The sequence below is a fragment of the Pelodiscus sinensis genome, chromosome 6 (genome assembly GCF_052426305.1).
Source record: "Pelodiscus sinensis isolate ZL-2025 chromosome 6, ASM5242630v1, whole genome shotgun sequence".
Taxonomy (NCBI): domain Eukaryota; kingdom Metazoa; phylum Chordata; order Testudines; family Trionychidae; genus Pelodiscus; species Pelodiscus sinensis.
In genome coordinates, this window is record NC_143057.1 from 84229536 (window position 1) to 84247742 (window position 18207).

The window sequence follows — 18207 nt, forward strand, 5'->3', positions numbered from 1 at the left end:
CCCCTCCTCTTCTATGTACAGAATCCCAACAGAGTAAGAAACATGTTTCCTGCCTTTAACATAAACCGAAAATATTGTGAATAGCCAGTGTCCTCCCCTGCTGCTTACTGTGAGCAAATGCACAGCAGCCACTTACAGATTAAAAGTTATTTGTCACCACATATTTGATGATTTAAAGGTTACGAGCGTGATGAACTGTACGTGCTCATGTTCATGCCTCGCACGTCTGCCCGAAGGAGGTGTAAATAGGACGAGCAGACGAATTAATCTGAACTTTGCTGGAGAGCAGAAACAGGGGTGCTCTGCAGGGGCGCTGGGACAATATTTATAGCGGGGATGCTGAGTACCACTGAACCAAACTGTAAACCCTGTGTAGAATGGAAACCACTCCCAGAAAACAATTCTCCGGTTTTAACATCCACATGTAAAAATATAACATTTAAGCCACAAAAGTGCTCTTTTACAGTAGAAACGGTGGACGGATTTATCTTATTCTGTGTCACTCTTTGGCTTAGAGCAGCAAAAGTCTCCGAAAGACAAAAACTAATTGGAAGACGCTTGCATCTCCTAAATGTTTGTCTGCGGAAAAAGACTGGCGGGGGCTTCCATGATGGGTGGTCATAAGGTGTCACCGGTGGGTGGTCACTAGTACCGGAAAGGTACCAACTGTACTGTGTTTCCCCCCCTTACTAGTGCCTCCTTTAAGCTCCTAGCCCACTCAGAATTAGCAACATGAAACCTCCCCTCCGCGGTCCCTTCTTTAGAAAGATCGGGAGGAAACGGGAAATTCGCTCCTTCTCAGCTTAGGTACTGTATCTATTTCAAATTCGAACAAAACATGTCACTGTGGTACTGACCCTCCTCTGCCTGAGACCAGTGTGAACCCTCGGGAACTGCAGTCAATACAACAGAACTGGCACGAGAGAAAATTAAGGCCTAACTCATTGCACGATCTATTAACATTTTAAATGGATAACACCTGGGCCTTCACGCCTCAGTCGGCTTTTTTTTTCCACTCCAGGATTCCCCACAGATTCATTATTGAGCATAAAAGTATTTCATGGTGCCTACCCTCCTCCTCTTGCACAGCCAAACTGGCTCAGGAGAGCTGACCTTCCTTGAGCTCTTGCAGAAGTCCAGATCGCGTCACAGGTTCAAACTTGGTATCTAGGGCCTGTCTTCCCTTAGCACATAAATACTTTTTAAAAATAACTGTTACATTTTACTTTTTTAAGGAAAAGCTTTTGTCGTGGCTTCCGGCTGAAAAAGAGACGCGTAATGGCCGCTTACTTTCTCCCCTGCAGCCATCAGCGCAGCAAAGAGTTAATGGAATGAGTGTAATACAATCAGCGTGCCAGGTCCGGCACCTCCTTCCAGCCAGAAGTCTTCAGGCGCTAGAGCAGCCCCATGTGCAGTTTCGGTCCTGACATTATTAACTCCTGCAGTGGCTGGGGGCGGAGGGAGCCCACACAGGAGGCGGATAGTTATCCTGGAAACCACAGAGTTCCAGATACTACAACCTCACTGCTGGGAGATGCTGGAGAAAACAAGGAATTCACACCTGAAAGGCTGAGATCTGAAGGCAAGCCCAATGTTTTCCTTAGATAGCCGTATCTTTCATAAAACTCCCCTTGCCTTCTCTGCCAGCCAGGAGCGAAGGGGCAGATTCCCTCCATCGCTGTAGTAGGATTTCCACTACTTTTCTCTGCTGTGTTATCAAAATCCAGATTCTGCCTGGCTTTCCTCTAGCAAAACCCACTTTGATTATACTGGGAGTAGGTTTGGTTCCGCATGCTCTTTCCTTCTGCCAGTGTGTATTCTGGGAATTGGGAATTAACAGGTTTAAGTAATGATCGGTATGAATCCACCAAATAATGCACATTTGAATAACTTCCCCCAAGTCTAGTAACCTAAGGGCCATTGTAAACAATCTATCTGGAGCTGCATTCATGGTAGACCTGCGGGATTCAGTTCTCACCCTTGGTGCAGTCTCTTGCTAGGAGGGTTCTGGTGTTGCAACCAGCACATAAAGGAGTGTCCACATATTAATTTTGGAGGCAAACATGATGCCCTATTATGTTAACTTTTTTTGGATGTACTAGGACAAAGCAGGATGGATAGAAATCCTAGTTCTGCGATTGGCTACAACGGAGCCACTGTTTCAATGCAACTCGCTGACAAATTTAACAGCTTAGAGAAAATACCAGCTATTTGCCCTCATTTGGGAAATGGAACCGATCTTTAAAACCAGTGGTACATTCCCACTACCTTGCTGCGCAAATACACTAGAGTCTCAGCTGCCTGTCAGACGCAGGGGAAGGGAACTCTTCAAATGAATTTTAATTTGTTGATTGACTTTTGGTGGATCGTCTCTTGCCAAGTATTAAGTGGGAGCTTTTTTTTCACGCACGTTAGTCATATCAAGTCTCTAAGTTAAAGCATCTGTGCGCAGCAGACAGCAGGCTACAGTTAATGAAGAGAAGGTGGAGGGTTTTGTAACGTTTATTATATCACATCAATGTCTCTATCCCATACTTAGAAGGAGGGTGGCAGCAGAAGTTTTAAGACAGAACGATCTGTCTCCGTTAGCATTCAAAAACAGTAAGAAAAGACCAGGAATAAAATTCCTCGGTTGAAATACACGACCTGGTTGCGAGTGGAATTTCTTGGGCTATTGTGGCTTTGTAAACGTCCCTTTACTTTACGTGAGAAGACCCACATCTAGAATTATGGTGAAAATAGTTGGGGGACGGATTATGGAAATCCTGCCTAGGCTAAAAGTTATTGCAATAACACATAGCTTCCAGTAGAGAGGCTAACGGGGGTGGGGGGACTCTCATAACTCTGAAAATGATGCATAACACACTCCAGGGAAAAAAAGCTTATGAAGACATATTTATGTCATACCGGCTGTGAATGTGCACTAACTCTAATAAATCAGTTCTCTTATACTTACATTAGGAGACTTTTTTAAAGCTCCCAGATTTTTTTTAAAAATGAGGTAATTGAACATATCCCAGTAAGTACTAACCTCAGCTATTAAAACTAAAGGCAAAATGTGCCTATCTTTTTACTCCAGAACATCCAGCCATGCAGGAGAGGGAAGCTGAATTTTAAATTGAAGACTTAATTACCAAACCATTTCTCAGAAAGTGTTAGATTGTCCCCTTTGGCTCAATACTACTTTAGCCATCGGAGGAAGAACTTCACTGTTTAATACTTGGACTGGATGTTTTTAAAAAGTAGATACAATGCCGCTCATCAACAGGGCAGCATGGCGATGCATGCATATGTGAGGGCACTTGTACACAGCAAGGGAACCACAAGAGTCTAATTTTCTTCGGAAAGCTCTGGCCTGCCTTGCAAAGCCTGCATGCGAGGACTGTGTCGGGTTTTGCTGTAATGCTTTGATAGAAAAAAAGAGGGGCATCCGAGGACAGCGTTCGCCTTTTAACTTTTCATTCCATGCTAATTTAGTCACAACGTTAATTTGACTTAAGTGCAGGGTGTGTTTCACGTCTCTGAGAAATATTAGCAGTTTTAAAGGCGGCGCCAAAATAACCCTGCCTCGCTTCCCTTCTGCTTTCCCGAGGTTTCAAAAACGTCACCTTTACGTATAGAAAAAATGTGGCGTTTTCCCGTGCAATTGAAATCCTCAGCCATTTAGCCCCGCCACTTTGTTGTTAGTAAACCGGTGACTTTTACATTCAAAACTCGCTACATAGGATTCCCTCATCCTGTAGAGGAAAGCATGACAATTCAGAAAAGCAAAGCCGTTTGGAGTCAGTGAGGCTGGTTTCAGAGGCGAGGCGGTGAGATCACATTTCACCTACGGTAGATCTTTGGCTCTCTTGGCAGATTAGGAGCGGGGAGTTTCGCAGGCAGCGCGGGCTGACGTGTAGTTAACATCTGTGGTGCGTTCCATGTTCTACCCGAACACGACTAAGAACAGGGCCGTGATGTTTCTTTTCCACACCTGGCTCCTTTCCACTCCGAGGGATTGGGGAGATCCAACCGCTGCGGAACTCTCTGCCCCACACCTGGGAAACTTGGCTCCCTCTGCGCCTAGGATGCCAGTGGCCACCCTCAACCCACGGTGAGAGCGCAGCGGCATCAGGTGCAGCTAAACTCTTGCTCTTCGCTTTGGAACGCTCTTGTCCCGGGACAGCCCGCCTACCTCTCGCCACCCACCCAGATGCAACGAGCCAGGCCTTCAAGGCGATCAGGGCTACGGGATCGCCCGCAATCGCGGGCTGCGCTCTGGCGGGGAAAAGCCGGTCACTAGCAGGACGCACTGTCCCTTTCTCCTCCAGTGCCCCATCCCCAAAGCACCAGGGGTTGAGGACTCGCTGCTCTGTCCCGAGCTCGCGTGTGGGCTGCTGGCATGGAAGTGGGGAGCGCAGCAACGCCACGGCCCCCGGGGCGCAAAGCCGCGCACGCCAGCAGTGGCCTAGCAGCCTGGCATCCCGTCATTCGTAGGAAGTCAGGCTCTGTCCCGGGGCCGTTTCTTGGCTTTCAGGGCCGGGCTATCTTTTGAAACTAGAAATCTCGGGCGGCGCTCGGGAAAGGCAGCAGGCCGCGCGGGAGGAGCGTCCTTTGAGTGATCTGGCTGATCTCCCAGGCCGCTAATTAGCGAGGGATCCGTAGGAAGGACGTTAGTTTCCAAACATTTTAATCGAGCCCTACGCTGAGCTCTTTTCAATGACAGGGGATAAGCAACTGTTACGGCCCCACTGAAAGGCTGCCTCCCAGGGTGGGTATTCAGGCATCTTTTCACTACTCCCACGCAGTTTAGTCTCTGGGCCCAGCTACCCTCCACAGATCTTCTAATTAGTCTAATTAGAAAGGTGGATTGACCGATGCAAGGAAGACAGGGCTGAGTTAGGAAGATGCTCAGTACTGCCAATCTCCATTTGGGAGCTGTTTATTCGCGGTGAAAAGAAGGTCGTAGAGCCTGACATGGTGGAAAGGGATTCACGATGTGCCCAGGGCTGGATAATCAAGCTGGTGGAGAAAAAAACCTCCTTGAGCTTTTTTGGGGGCGTTGCAGAAAATTTAGGAGTAACCGCTCGTTGTTTCTTTCCCCCACATAAACCTATATTTTCCAAGTTAACCTTGCCTTCTGTGTTACCTTCATTGGAAGTGAGTAAATTCCAACAAAATTGCTTTTGTTATGGTGAGGAGCAGCCGAATCACTTACAAGATACAAACTCCCTTAAAACGCAGTCACACGTCAACCCCCCCAGGAAAATCTACCCTGAAAAACAACCTACCTCCCTTTTCTCTAGAATAACTCCTGAAAGGAGATGTCATAATGGTAAATTTCCCATATGTCAAATGCCTTCAAAAACGCAGGAGAGAACTTTCTTTAACACCTCCCTGAGCCAAAGTCTTCTGTCGTGTGAAGAAGGGGGTTGTGCCCACAAAAGCTCATGATACCATCTACAGCTGTGTCTAGACTGGCCAGTTTTTCCGGAAAATCAGCCGCTTTTCTGGAAAAACTTGCCAGCTGTCTACACTGGCAGCTTGAATTACTGCAAAAGCACTGACTTCCTACTGTAAGAAATCAGTGCTTTTTGCGGAAATACTATGCTGCTCCCGTTCGGGCAAAAAACTTTTGCGCAAAAGAGCCACTGTAGACAGCTCAGATTTGCTTTCCGCAAAAAAGCTCCAATTGCAAAAATGGCCATTGGGGCTTTTTTGCAGAAAAGCGCATCTAGATTGGCCACAGGACGCTTTTCTGCAAAAAGTGCTTTTGCGGAAAAGCATCGGTGCCAATCTAGACGCCCTTTTCCAAAAATGCTTTTAACAGAAAACTTTTTAAAAGCATTTCCAGAAAATCATGCCAGTCTAGACGTAGGGTTTTGTTAGTCTTTACGGTGCTACTACTCTATTCCTTGTTGTTTTTTTGGTTTTTGCTATCTCTCCCTTTACTGACAAAGTAGAGAGATTGTACTATTAACAATACTCACTAAAAGAAAAAGTTGGTGCAAGGTGGCCCTGTTGTAAAGGGTTAGATTTGTGCTGCCATGTACAAGTTATAACCACGAAAAGTCTGTGTATTTTATGAACTCATCTGAGTCCCAGAACCAAGGGCTCCATCTACACTGGCAGCTTCCTCCAGAAGAACAGCCGCTCTTCCCCAAAAACTTGCTGGCTGTTTACACTGCAGGAGAGTTCTTCCAGAAGTAAATTTACAGTATAGGGTTGTAAAACAGGGCTTCTTCCAGAAGAGTTATTCCTTTCCAAGGAGAAATAAGCCTTCTTGCACAAGAGCTCTTCCAGAAGAAGCCAGTGTAGACAGGCAACATGAATTTTTTACAAGAAGCCCCTATGGTTAAAATGGCCATCGGAGCTTTCTTGTGGAAGAGCGTCTACACTGGCATGGATGCTCTTGTGCAAAAGCACATGCCACTGTAGAAGCTCTCTTGTGAGTTTTTGCACAAGAACTCTTCCGCAAAAGAGTTCTTCCGGAAGAAGCTGCCGGCGTAGAGTTGCCAAGGAGTTACATTTGACGGAGTCACAGGGCCCGATCCTGCTATCTCTGCTTCAACAAAGACCGGGCCCTCCGGGACTTTTCCACACTTTCGCTGGCAGTGGGTAGATTCAGATTGTATGATAAAATAGTCCCGTGTCTATTAATTAGGCCATTGCGCTTTGCAACAGAACCCTGCCTTCCAACTTAGAGGTAGAACAATGTGCAAGAAGAAAGTGTGCTGGGCTTTGCAAGAGAGAGGGGAAGCAGGATTTAGTTGCCAGTGCCCTGTTCGGTTCTGTTACGGACATGGGACAACGCTCTGTAGTAGGTAGGTTTGTCATGCCTGAGGAGACTGCCCTTGCACAAGAGCTGACCGACCCGATCTACTGCTGCATCCTACACGAGGCTGGGAGAATGGAAGAGCAGGTTCTGTCTGACGTTCTGGGCCTCACAGCACATGTTCTTGCGGCGGGTAGGAAGAAGGTACCGAAGGGAAACGGCGCGGATGGTTGTGGGAACACTGAACTTTCAATTGGGCTATAAATCAGCCCTAGGGGGGTGGGGTAGCGTCTTCAGGTGTAAAAACGGAGGGAAGGCGCGCAGATTAGCAAGGCATCAGGGCAAGTCATGACGCCCTCAGCACCGTCACCCTGATAACTCATCTGACGGCGAAATAAACGCGGCAGAGCTGGGGAAAGGGACACGGAAGGCAGCAGGGCAGTACCCACAGCACACTTCCTGCGGGGCACAGGCACCAGCAAACTTGAGTCGGTCGAATGAGGGAGGCAGCTCTGCTTTTGTAACTGGCATGCCAAAGCGGGTCGGGAATCCCTCCCTCCAGCGGGCTCCGTCAGGCACAGCCAGCTTCCCGTGGCATTGAAACCGCATCGTTATGGCATAGATGTGTAACTGAGCGCAGTGGCCCCAATGCCAGGCCCACAAGCAGAGGCAACCCGCCTCCGTGCCCCTGGGAGAGAGCACGCGGCGAATTTCGGTTTCCTTTCGCACGAAGCAGATCAGACAGTGCCAAAGCCTGCAGCAGCTCTGGTATCACACGCCTAGTACTCGGCACCGTGTCAGCACTAGGCCGCATACGAAAGGGAAACACGATTTTTCCTTTCAGCAGCGCTGACTTTTAGAAGCGCCACTCATCCCCCGCCAGATTGAGATTACAAACAAAATTACCAGCGATTTGAAACGAAATACTCTGCTCAGGAGCAAAACCCTGTCAAGCCTCCATCAAACTGTTGGCAACAGCCGCGAAGGGCTTTGCAGACAAAGGAAAACAATAGAAGTCTAGTTAGATCATTCTGGACGTTGTTTACGGTCTGGAAGGGATCAATCGTTTCAAAATGTTACCAGTAAAAATGATCCTGTATGGAATGCAACTAATCCTTTTAGGTTCCTGTCAACTGTTTCCACACAAGGAATCCTATTTGTCAAATCAAAGATCCAGAACTCTCTGGGTGAAGAATTCATGCCTGCCTGAGCTTTTCAGTCTATGAGTCAGCCTGCAACTCCTAACCTTCTGCTTTTTCCCCTCTCCACCCTGGATGTGAGGGTGCCACTAGGGTGCTCAGCAATTTGGCACAATGCATCCTATCCCCTCTCTAAAAGGACTTTCTTTTTACTTATTCTCAGTGAGAACAAGAGAAGTAAAAAGACAGGCACGAGGTTATAAAAAAGTCCATAAAGCCAGCGCCTACAGAGTACAGTCCAGAATCCAAGGGCTAGCCAGGGACATAACTGCTGTACTCCAAAGGATGAAAGAGGAGTCCAGTACATTTGTCTCCGGTTGGGGAGAGCTCTGTTAAGGTCCCTAAACTTGGCTCTGGACTACTGGATTATTTGCAGCTGCACCCCGAAGATATCTCAGTTAAAATGTTGTGGTCATGCAAGATGTCAATAGCTTTAGTTCCTTCCTGACCTTTACTATATTATTTAACGAAAACACTTCTTCTTCTCTATAGGATGCTAATACTACTGGTGCATTTGTTGAATGATACTCATGAATTGACACTTGCAATAATTTAGTTCTGGTTCAGAATAAACAAGGTTTCTTGTTACTCGTTCTTAAAGTGTTTGAGATTTCTTACTGACATTTTAGATCTCACACACAGACATACACATCTACCTCCAAAACTACTTCTATTCTGCCTATGACTTTTACAAAGAATACCCCATTCATTTCAATTGAGTATTTGGATATCAATTAAGGTCAAACAAAAGCTATTTAAATCGCAAGACCCTTCCCGTCTTCCTTTTGTGTTCCAAAGATCATGGGGATTCAAAATCCCAAGAAAGCAAAATAATCTATTATTCTTATTACAGCAATATGTCAATTTAAAGACGTCCAAAGACGTCATTCACTCCTATGCCAGCAAACTTTGAGCTCTCTAGACAATTTTCGTCCCTTGGAGGAGTTACTTCTATGCAGGTACAAGGCAGGTGATATTCGCTTGAATTCCCCTGAGACGCAGCCGTGTACTTTGGTGTTTGTTTATAGACAAAGCAGATAAGACTTAAGTATCCTGAACACAATGCACAAAGGTATTTCAAATACCCCAGACCACCTACTCAATTCTGTCTAACTTCTACAGCACAATTTGTGGGACTTATTGACGGACAAAACAGCTCTGCAAACTGTATCGGACTGTCTGGAAGAATGTTGGCCTATTAATATATTTAGTTTTATTTGAAATTTAAATGTTTCCCGATTCTGACGTGGTGGTTTTAAGCACATATGCAAAATGCATCTCCTAAGGGTCATACATATTAAACATTTATTGGAATTAAGTTTGTATGCCCCTTTAAAACGAGTTGAGCACATTTTGCTCTTGAATAACGCATATTAGGCTGCTGGTGCAAGGAATTCAAACTTTATCTAGTATGTTGTCTGCCTGTCAGAACGTTCCTTGAACAATATGTCCAGATCTCCCTATAAAACACATGATCCCACGCAGGGAAATACATTTTTTTAAATCAAGAAAACAGCCTCAATATTTTGAGGCGAGTCATGTTGTGAAAGTGATCCAAAAAATTTAATTTCCAGAAAAACTCGGCCCTTTCGTCTCGCCGACAAAGCTTTGGAGCATTGTGGTGTTGCTTTATTTTACTGTAATCAGTCACTAATGAAGGGACAGTGCAGAACAGAGGGGACTTCCCAATATACACGTATATGACATTTCAAGTGACTGTGCACGCGAAATCTTCTAACAGCCCCAAAGCCTTGCCACATGGTAAAGCTAAGAAGAAGGAATAAAGCTGGATTTAACAATGTGGATTATTTTACAAAGGCAATAGTTCTTGTTGCCAAGTAGTACTGAAGTAGTTAAATCGTCTCGTGTACCTGACTCCCTCGCTCTACTTTTCGGAGGTTTTTTTTTCCCCAATATTTTCTCTTTTATGAACGAGCTCGAGCTATTGGTCCGATTTGAAGGTCATGTTATTTTAGTATAGTTTCGACAGGTGGAATTTCGCCATGTGGATGAGAAAACTATTATCGTCGTATTGTTCTTGCTAAATATATTAGTCAGGCGTATATATACTATTTATGTATGTATTAATTAATACACATATAATCAACCAATAGAAACACACATAAGTGGCAAAGAAATATCCGCTGTTCTTTCATAAAGTATTGTTAAGAGAGGACATTTATTTCCCGAACTTATTCAGCAGAATATCTATAACCATAAAACCAAAATTCTCTCAGAAACACATACATTTGCAAAAATACCGTCAGATATAATCGTGGACACTTTTTCCAGTTTTATCTAGAGGATTAATGCAACTGAAACACTATCTCTTCGCTTCCAGTATAAATTGTGTGATTTCTCTTTTAAATACAAGACCCCGCAGAAGTCTGCCCTTTGTTTTGCCCCATCAATGAAAGGAAACATTAGAATCGATGTAGTCTGTCTTTCCAGATCTGGACGAAGGACACATTTAATTGTCCTGATAAAAACACTTTCCCTCGGAATTAAGTTCTGTGATATCATTTCGGACATTGGCTAGACCCTGAATCTAATACAATTATTCTATGTAATCCGGTCCATAATTAAAGCTGCTTTCTTGGCGCCCACAAACTATATTCCGTGGCCTACATTACATGCCTTTTTTCAAAGCTCAGAAGAAAAGACCATGTGAACTGCAAGAAATACTCCACCAATACCTTTGTGGAGAGCTAGAACCTTTCCATATTTGTAAACACGTGGCCTCATTTCCAGCGGTGCTGAGGACCCGCAGTGCCCCAAGGCACTGAAAACCAGGTCAAAATTTTCATCCCAGTGTCAAGCAAATATATGGCATTGTAAAGCGTCTCCGCGCCTGCCTTAGAGGGTATGCACAATGGGAAGAGAGGATTTAAGGTGCGAGGCACTCTCATGGGGTTTTATCCGGTAATTACCAGTTGGGCCATCCCTGGAGTATATTACTCCCACTTCCTCCGCCTTCAGACCTCGGCACGCAATGTTAAGAGCTGCTCGCCCTTTCAGCTAAGGAGCGCCATGCGTGTTACAATGAGCGTAACTCTCAAGGGACACTGCAGCGACTGACGACCCCGCTTTGCAGCTACAGGGCAGCTCGCGCTCTCGCCTGGTCTCCTGCAGCCAGCAGCTTCCCGCGCCCTCCCCGGGCCAGCCTTCCACAGCTCCCTGAACACAGGGCTCCAGAACCGACTTGCCTGCTGCCGCAGACCCTCTGAACGTCCAAGGGAGGCCGCCGCTTCCTGGTCAAACGTTCTAGCAGGAGAAAGACCTAAAATAATGTGCAGCCGGGATGGGCAGAGGTGGAGAGTTCCCGCAGGAAGGTAACAGCTGCTCGGGAAAACATACACATCACAAAAGATGGAGCAAGGTAATCAGTTAAATATAAACCTATGGCTGGGAAATTCTGTACTGCAGAACAATCTCCACAAACGATTTGCCAATCTGTGGCTCCCAGCGGGCATGCCTCTGTCTCACAAAATAAATCTGAACATGGTAATCATCCAGACTCCCATGAATTTGGCTCCGGTTTTATCATCGCAGCACGGATTCAAAATGAATAAGTCTCACACGTGTCAGTACAATATACATTTAGGATGATGAGGAGAACAATCCGACGGGAAATAGAAGAAGGCGGCAGCTGTTGTGGCACTGAAAAGAGTTTGTATTTGCACACAAACAGAAAAAAACTATAAAGTGGAGCAGAAAAGCAGGTAGAGACATGCAAGTTCTGGGCAGGGAAGGGACCGTCAACAATGGTTTAAACTTTAGCGTGTATTCTTAGAGAATGTAGAACAGAGATTACACCTACCTGCTGCAGATCTGGAAAGTTTCCCAGTTGGTGAAACTGCGTCTACACGAGAAATAAAAATCTACATAATTCTTATAATCTCATTCGAAATTCAAAAGGATACCAATGAGCTGTGAGAGATAGGCTCCTAAGAATATTTAAAATTGTATTTGGTTATGATAGTGTAAACCCCGAAGAGCAGGGAGCCACAAATGCCATTATTGCTGTAGAATACAATATTATTGGAGACTACTGAAGAACGTAACCAGACCTTGAAGGCTAATACCTAGTGTACACTAGCTCTCGTCCGTACCTGAGGCTATTAAAGTGCATACATTTTCCAACAGCTCCACAGGCCTCAGCCTTGAGTGAGAATAACTGCGAGCTACTTCTCGTGCTAAATAGTCGTTGGAATAACGATTAACGCCAAGCTGAAATAGATCTCGGAACAGCTGAAAACAGTTTTCCTGTCCAGACAGGGAGGGCAATTCTGATATTGAATACTTGGAATAATTTGACATAGAAATGGCCCGAATCATCATCATCATCATCAAATCTACGTCCCCAGGTAGTAACAGAAGCTGCTCCCGACTCACTCTCAGCCAAGCAGAGAATTCAAGAGAAAGGGGACTAAACAAGCAGAGACCCACAAAAGACAGATTCAGCTGTTCCTCAGGAAGACACTAAAAATGACAAGAAACAAATGCATCCTCAGAATAATAGACACCCTGCCTCTAGGAAATATTGTAAAGGAGGAAAGAGACAAAACTCTTGCTTGCTTGCTTGCTTGCTTGCTTTCTCCACTAACGCTAACAGCAAAACTACAGCAACTTTCAGTCACACTAGCAGAACTTGTGGGTGTAACAGCACCATTGGGAAGGCAGGAAATATGCAGATATGCCAACTACTCAACTTTGAAACTGGGGAGACAGTGGTGTTTTTTTAAGGAGTGGGGAAGGACCCAGCACAGTTATTATGCCTGAGATAAATGGCATATAATCTATTTCAGAATAATTTAAATACTCAATTAAATACCCAAATTACCCAATAGACACAAAGTAATACGTGGAAGGAAACATTTCTGGAAAGAAACACCGTGTGTGGTACAAAAAGCGATCGGACACATAAGGGCTGTATTAAATGTCCAATAGATAACATTTGGCTAAATCTACCCCTAAATTAAAACGCTGCATAATAGCACCATAAACCAAAAAAGTTTCTTTTTGTGTGGTCCCTCTGGAGGAACTGCTTGGAACATTAGCCCCCATACGGAGCAATCCCCTCCCAGTTCAGCTCCAGTAATTTGTGTCTCAGCCCTACGGGGATATGAGAAGGAAAAGAGCCCGGTTAATGAATCCACACTTTGTAGCTGGGAGGAGGAGGAGGAGGCGACACCATCATGTTTGTCTCATCACCAGTTTGTTTATTAGGGGCCAGCCTATTTAGGAAGAATGGCTCCACTGGGCTCCATCCCTGCAAACACTACAAATGTCCTTCTGTTTGCCTTCAAAGAAAAGGGGACACTGCGCTCCATTTGCATGCGAATGGGGAGCCCTAGCTCAGAGATGTTGTTAGCCCCATCAAAGGCTTTAGGGCTGGCCGGCCGAGAGGCCTTTGTTACAGCACCTGCTCTGGCGGAGCAGCCTGGACATTAGCTGCTCAGTGCAGCGGGCACAAGGGGCGCTGGGCCCGGAGGGCTCTGCAGAGCCCAGGGCTGTTTGGAGAAGCACAGACACAACAGCTGAAGATGTTAGGTCTTGCCGGTGGAGTCAGACCAAACATCCACATTTGTCCCCAAATTAGTGATGGAAAGTAATTTCCACTCTAGCTGCCGGCGATTCATTATCGTCTCTTTCAATTTCCAAATGGAGGCCTCTGCCCAGATTCGAGGAAAAATATGCAAAGAGCATGTGGCTGGAGCTTTCATTGTAGTATACTTTTAAAAGTGAAAGGAACCCAAAGGGAAAATAACACGCAGAGACTCTCACCCCTGCAGTGTCTGGAGCCAGCCTTATGGACATGTAACATGGCATTCTTCCAAGGTTTTTAGGAAACGAAAAGAAACTGCTAATGGGAAGTGGTCAGCTTGAAGCTACTTTCCCTATTGCCCGGGTAAAGGGAAGAGATTTACATGTCCTGCCATTTAAATGCACATTCTTGCTAACAAGAAACAGAGCATAAATATTTCTATGTATTTGAGAACTCTAGTATTAATAAATATCAACGTGTTTCCCCACTACAAACTTTCACTGAATAATTTTAAATCTTAACACTGGATAATATTTTCAAAATTGGTTATTTATTGATAGGTTACTAAATCCATGCTAAGGCACCAAAATAAAAGTAGTATGATTTTCAAATGTGCCGAGAACTTGCAGTTCCCATTGGGAGCTTACTGGTCACCCAGGCTTGAAAATGTTGGCCTGTATTTTCAGAGGGTTACTACGAACCGTTTCATTCACAACTAAACTAGGATTTTAAGGACACTGGCTTGCTAATTTAAACTCTATTAGTATAGTGTTTGTCAAATTTAACACATGCTTTCTTCTAATGCAGTATGCCACTCCATCAACAAATCCTTTTGCAGTAGTTGACTTTAAATGGTTCTGAAAAAATGTAAATCCATTTCTTCTACAAGAACTTTTATGAAGACATAATAGGTCATTTGTGAAAAATAATGTCTGTAAAATATTTCCAGTCTTCTTGCATGAACAAATATATGATGCCTTTTGTATATTTTCCTTATTATAGAGATTAAATGTGACTGAACATAGTTTTGTCCTCTAAGAAACTCAAGAGACCCAAAGCGGCTCTCCATCTATATGTTGCAAATGAAGCTCAGCAGAGGTCGGACTTTCAGTGGTTGCCGCTTTTAAAAAGTTATTTTAACACTACACTCTTACACACAAAATATAAAATCATTATTTAGCTATTCACGAGAGCACAGACCAATATCCTTCTGTAAACAGAAAAAAAACCCTTTGAAATGTGAAACTATATAACTAGATAGCTTTTTTAAAAACTTGGTTTTTTTTAAAGAAATCAGGATACTTCATTACTTAATCTATCAAGATATGCTCTAAATAAATTACAGGGGATACCTTTAAAACCAAACTCTCTGATTTGGAATCCATGTGTTTGTACCGCATAATATTCTATTTGGTCATAGGCCCCATTTTTTTAAAAAAAAGTATTCTAAATCAGCTATAATAGTAACTATTGGAACATATTTTGTATATTTATATATTCAGTTTAAAATTATTAGAATATGTAATACATGGATAGGACATACATATATTGTACATTTAAATGTACATTTATGTACTATATATGTTGAAAAGTAGCTAAAAGTGCTCATATTTTTCATATCCAGTTAAAAGTATGAGGAAAATTCTACATAAAAGCTGTTTATATAGAATTTATTTTTCCTTTCCATCATACCCTTTGAAAATTAAGACGATGTAGTTATGATTTAAAACACGTCCAAAAGTATTAAAATAGTCTGCATTTATTGACCAAAAACAACTAGTTTGGGGGCTGTAATTTGCAGGAAATGGATATCTTCCAACACCAAATAAATTATTTTTATTTCCTATTTAGTGCATACTCTATATTTTTACGGTTTATTACCTGTTATTGTTGACAATAGCTAGACTGTGAAAATCCTATTCTGTTTTTCGGCTTCTCCAAATCCGTTTATAAATAATTATTTGCTGTAATGTATTATGGCTATTGTTGTATAATCTTCTATGTTATTCTACTAATCGCAAATAAAAACTTCCACTCTATCCAGTGGGGGGAAAGTGCTAAGGAGCAGTATGTCCAAAGCCAATTGTATGGGTGGGACTTTTTTTTGAAAATTAAAAAATTTATTTTTGTAAATGTGTAAAAAATTTACATTAGAATAGTACAATAATACTTGCTAGTAATTTCAACAACATTCCTTGTAAAGAATAAGCATGAAATACAAAATAAAAACTCCATTATAATACAAAACACAGGTTAAAATAAGAAATGATAATCTTGACTTTCTTTTGTGTAAACATGTTAATTTCCTTTTATAAAAGTACATGAGACAAGTGTACTAAAATGAAAAAGTATTGCTTTATTGTCCTCCCTCACGACCTTTTATTCTTCTTGTACATTATTGTTTTTGAATCCCTGGACCTGAGAATCTCTGAACTTCAGTGGTTTAGAGATTTGTTTTAAAGGACTAAGATCTAGCTTTTCAACAACAAAAGTTTCTGCCTATGCAGCATATAGAATTGGCTTTGCATAAATATAGGTACCGAACAACGAAGTGGCAGGACAAAAATTAGTTGTAAAAAAGGTCTGCCTGAATTCGTGAAGGTGGGAAAAAAAGTATATACCCCGAATCCTACCTTCTGAAAGGCTTTACATCGTTAACAATTTGAAATCCTAGCAGTAAAGTTTTCGACATTGGACAAGGCTGTCCCTTGGTGCAGTGCCCCTAAGGCCGCGGCGGCAGAAGAAACAGAGGAAGAAGTAACCAGAGACCTGGCTAGGACTGGGACCACGGCAGACTGGGACGCACAGCTGCTGCCAGGGCCAAAGCTGCCCCCGATGATGCTCTCAATGGAGAAGGGAGAGCGGGCCAGAGGCGAGCCGCTGGACTTGGCAGCGTGCAGCGAAGAAGTCAGGGACGGGCTGAGCTGGTGGGGGTAGCTGAAGGTCCGGGCCAGCTCGGCCGCAGGCAGCAAGGAGGCTGGCGGGGCTGCGGGCGCGGCAGCAGGGGGCAGCCCGGTGCCGGCGGCGCCCGGGGGCGGCTGCCGGGCCTGCGGGGAGTGGTGGTGGAAAGCAAAGAGGGCGGCGGAGTGTGGGTGGTAAGGCTGGAGCTGAATGCCGTAGCCACAGCTGTAGCCGGGTCCGTAGCCGTAGGGCGCCGGCTGCTGCTGCGGCGGCTGCTGCGGCAGGAAGGTGCCGGGATCCACCCCGCGCAGCAGCAGCTCGGGCGCCGGCAGCGGCTGCCGCTTGAAGCGCTTCCTCCGGCGCAGGAAGCTGCCGTTGTCGAACATGTCGGCGGACTCGGGGTCCAGGGTCCAGTAGTTGCCCTTGCCCGGGTTGCCGGGCTCGCGGGGGATCTTGACGAAGCAGTCGTTGAGCGAGAGGTTGTGGCGGATGCTGTTCTGCCAGGCGGGGAACTTCTCCCGGTAGTAGGGGAAGCGGCCGCTGATGAACTCGCAGATCTCGCTGAGCGTCAGGCGCTTCTTGGGGCTCTGCAGGATGGCCATGGTGATGAGCGCGATGTACGAGTAGGGCGGCTTCACCAGGCTGTTCTTGCCGCCCGCCCCGCCGCCGCCCGCCGCCCCCGCCGCCTTGTAGGGGCGCTGCGAGGCGCAAGGGGAGCTCCCCGCGCCGCCGCACGCCGGGGAGCGGGGCAGCGAGATGTCGTCGGGGAGCTCCCCCGCCTCCTCATCGTCGTCCTCCTCCTCCTCTTCCTCCTCCTGGGCATAGGGGCGCCCGCGCTGCCGGGGCTCCTCGTCTTCCTCCTCGCCCTCCCCGACCACATCGATGTCGGTCTCCTCGGCCAGTCCCGAGGCATCGCACATCTCCGAGCTCAGAGTCATGGCTTGGCGGGGCTGCTCATCGGGGGCGGCGGAGCGGGGGGGCCGCGGCTGCCGGGCAATCTGGAGTCACCCTGGTTTGCTCCCGGCGGCGAGCCCGCCCGGACCGAGCCAGGATCTGCCGCCCCGGGGCGAGCAAGCCGCGCACCCCGCAGCAGCCTCCGCCGAGCAGGCGGCGCCCGAGCGGGCAGCGGGAAGTGTCTCCCCCTCCGCTGCGCCGCGGAGTTGGTTCCTCTCTTTCCGCGCTCGCAGCCCTCGGACATTAATGGAGCCGGGACGGAGGGAGCGCGACTCGTCTCGGGGGTGGAGAGAAGGGAAGAGTCTTGGGAAAGATCTTGCAAAGGCTGGAGCTGAGTCCAAAAGGGGGCGGCCTCTCCTCTCTCCTTATAGCGAAAGGGGGGCCCATCACATGGCTCCAAACGTCAGCGCCACCACTGGGGAAACATCTCCGCGCCTTCCTCCCGGAGAAATCAAGCCGGCCCCGAGCAGGCAAAGTCCGGGGCGGGGGGAAGCAGGACAACCCCCCCCCCCTTCCACTCCCAGCTGAACCTTCCAAGAAACTCGAATAGCCGGCACCATTGCTAAAGGTCAGGGCTGGGAAACTGAAGCGCTCGGTCCTTCCTGCCTGCCTCTCCCACTACACAGTGTGCCCGCCCCTTGCCGCTCCGCCCCCGCCCCGCGCTCTCCATGTGCCGCAGTACCAAACGGCACTTAGGCTGCTGGGGCTACTGTGAATAGTCGCTGGGAGACATATTCGAAACCCAAATCGCAAGGCAGTTCAGAAACAGACCGCCCAGGGCCTTGGTGTTCTTTGCCGCTCGAACCTTTCAGGAGAAGGGGGAAATTTTCTCAAAGAGGTAGCGACGC

General features: G+C 46.1%; 1 protein-coding gene across 1 annotated transcript; it reads right to left on the bottom strand.

Annotated features, from left to right (window-relative positions):
* Positions 1-9903: 9903 nt before the first annotated feature.
* FOXD1 (forkhead box D1) lies at positions 9904-17967 on the bottom strand. The gene has a single exon (XM_075932252.2). It carries the CDS (start codon positions 17341-17343, stop codon positions 16159-16161), a length of 1185 nt encoding a protein of 394 aa, XP_075788367.2. The 5' UTR covers positions 17344-17967; the 3' UTR covers positions 9904-16158.
* Between the last annotated feature and the right edge of the window lie 240 nt (positions 17968-18207).

Coding starts and splice junctions, on each gene's coding strand:
- FOXD1 (XM_075932252.2), bottom strand. CDS start 17,343: ATGACTCTGAGCTCGGAGATGTGCGATGCCTCGGGACTGGCCGAGGAG.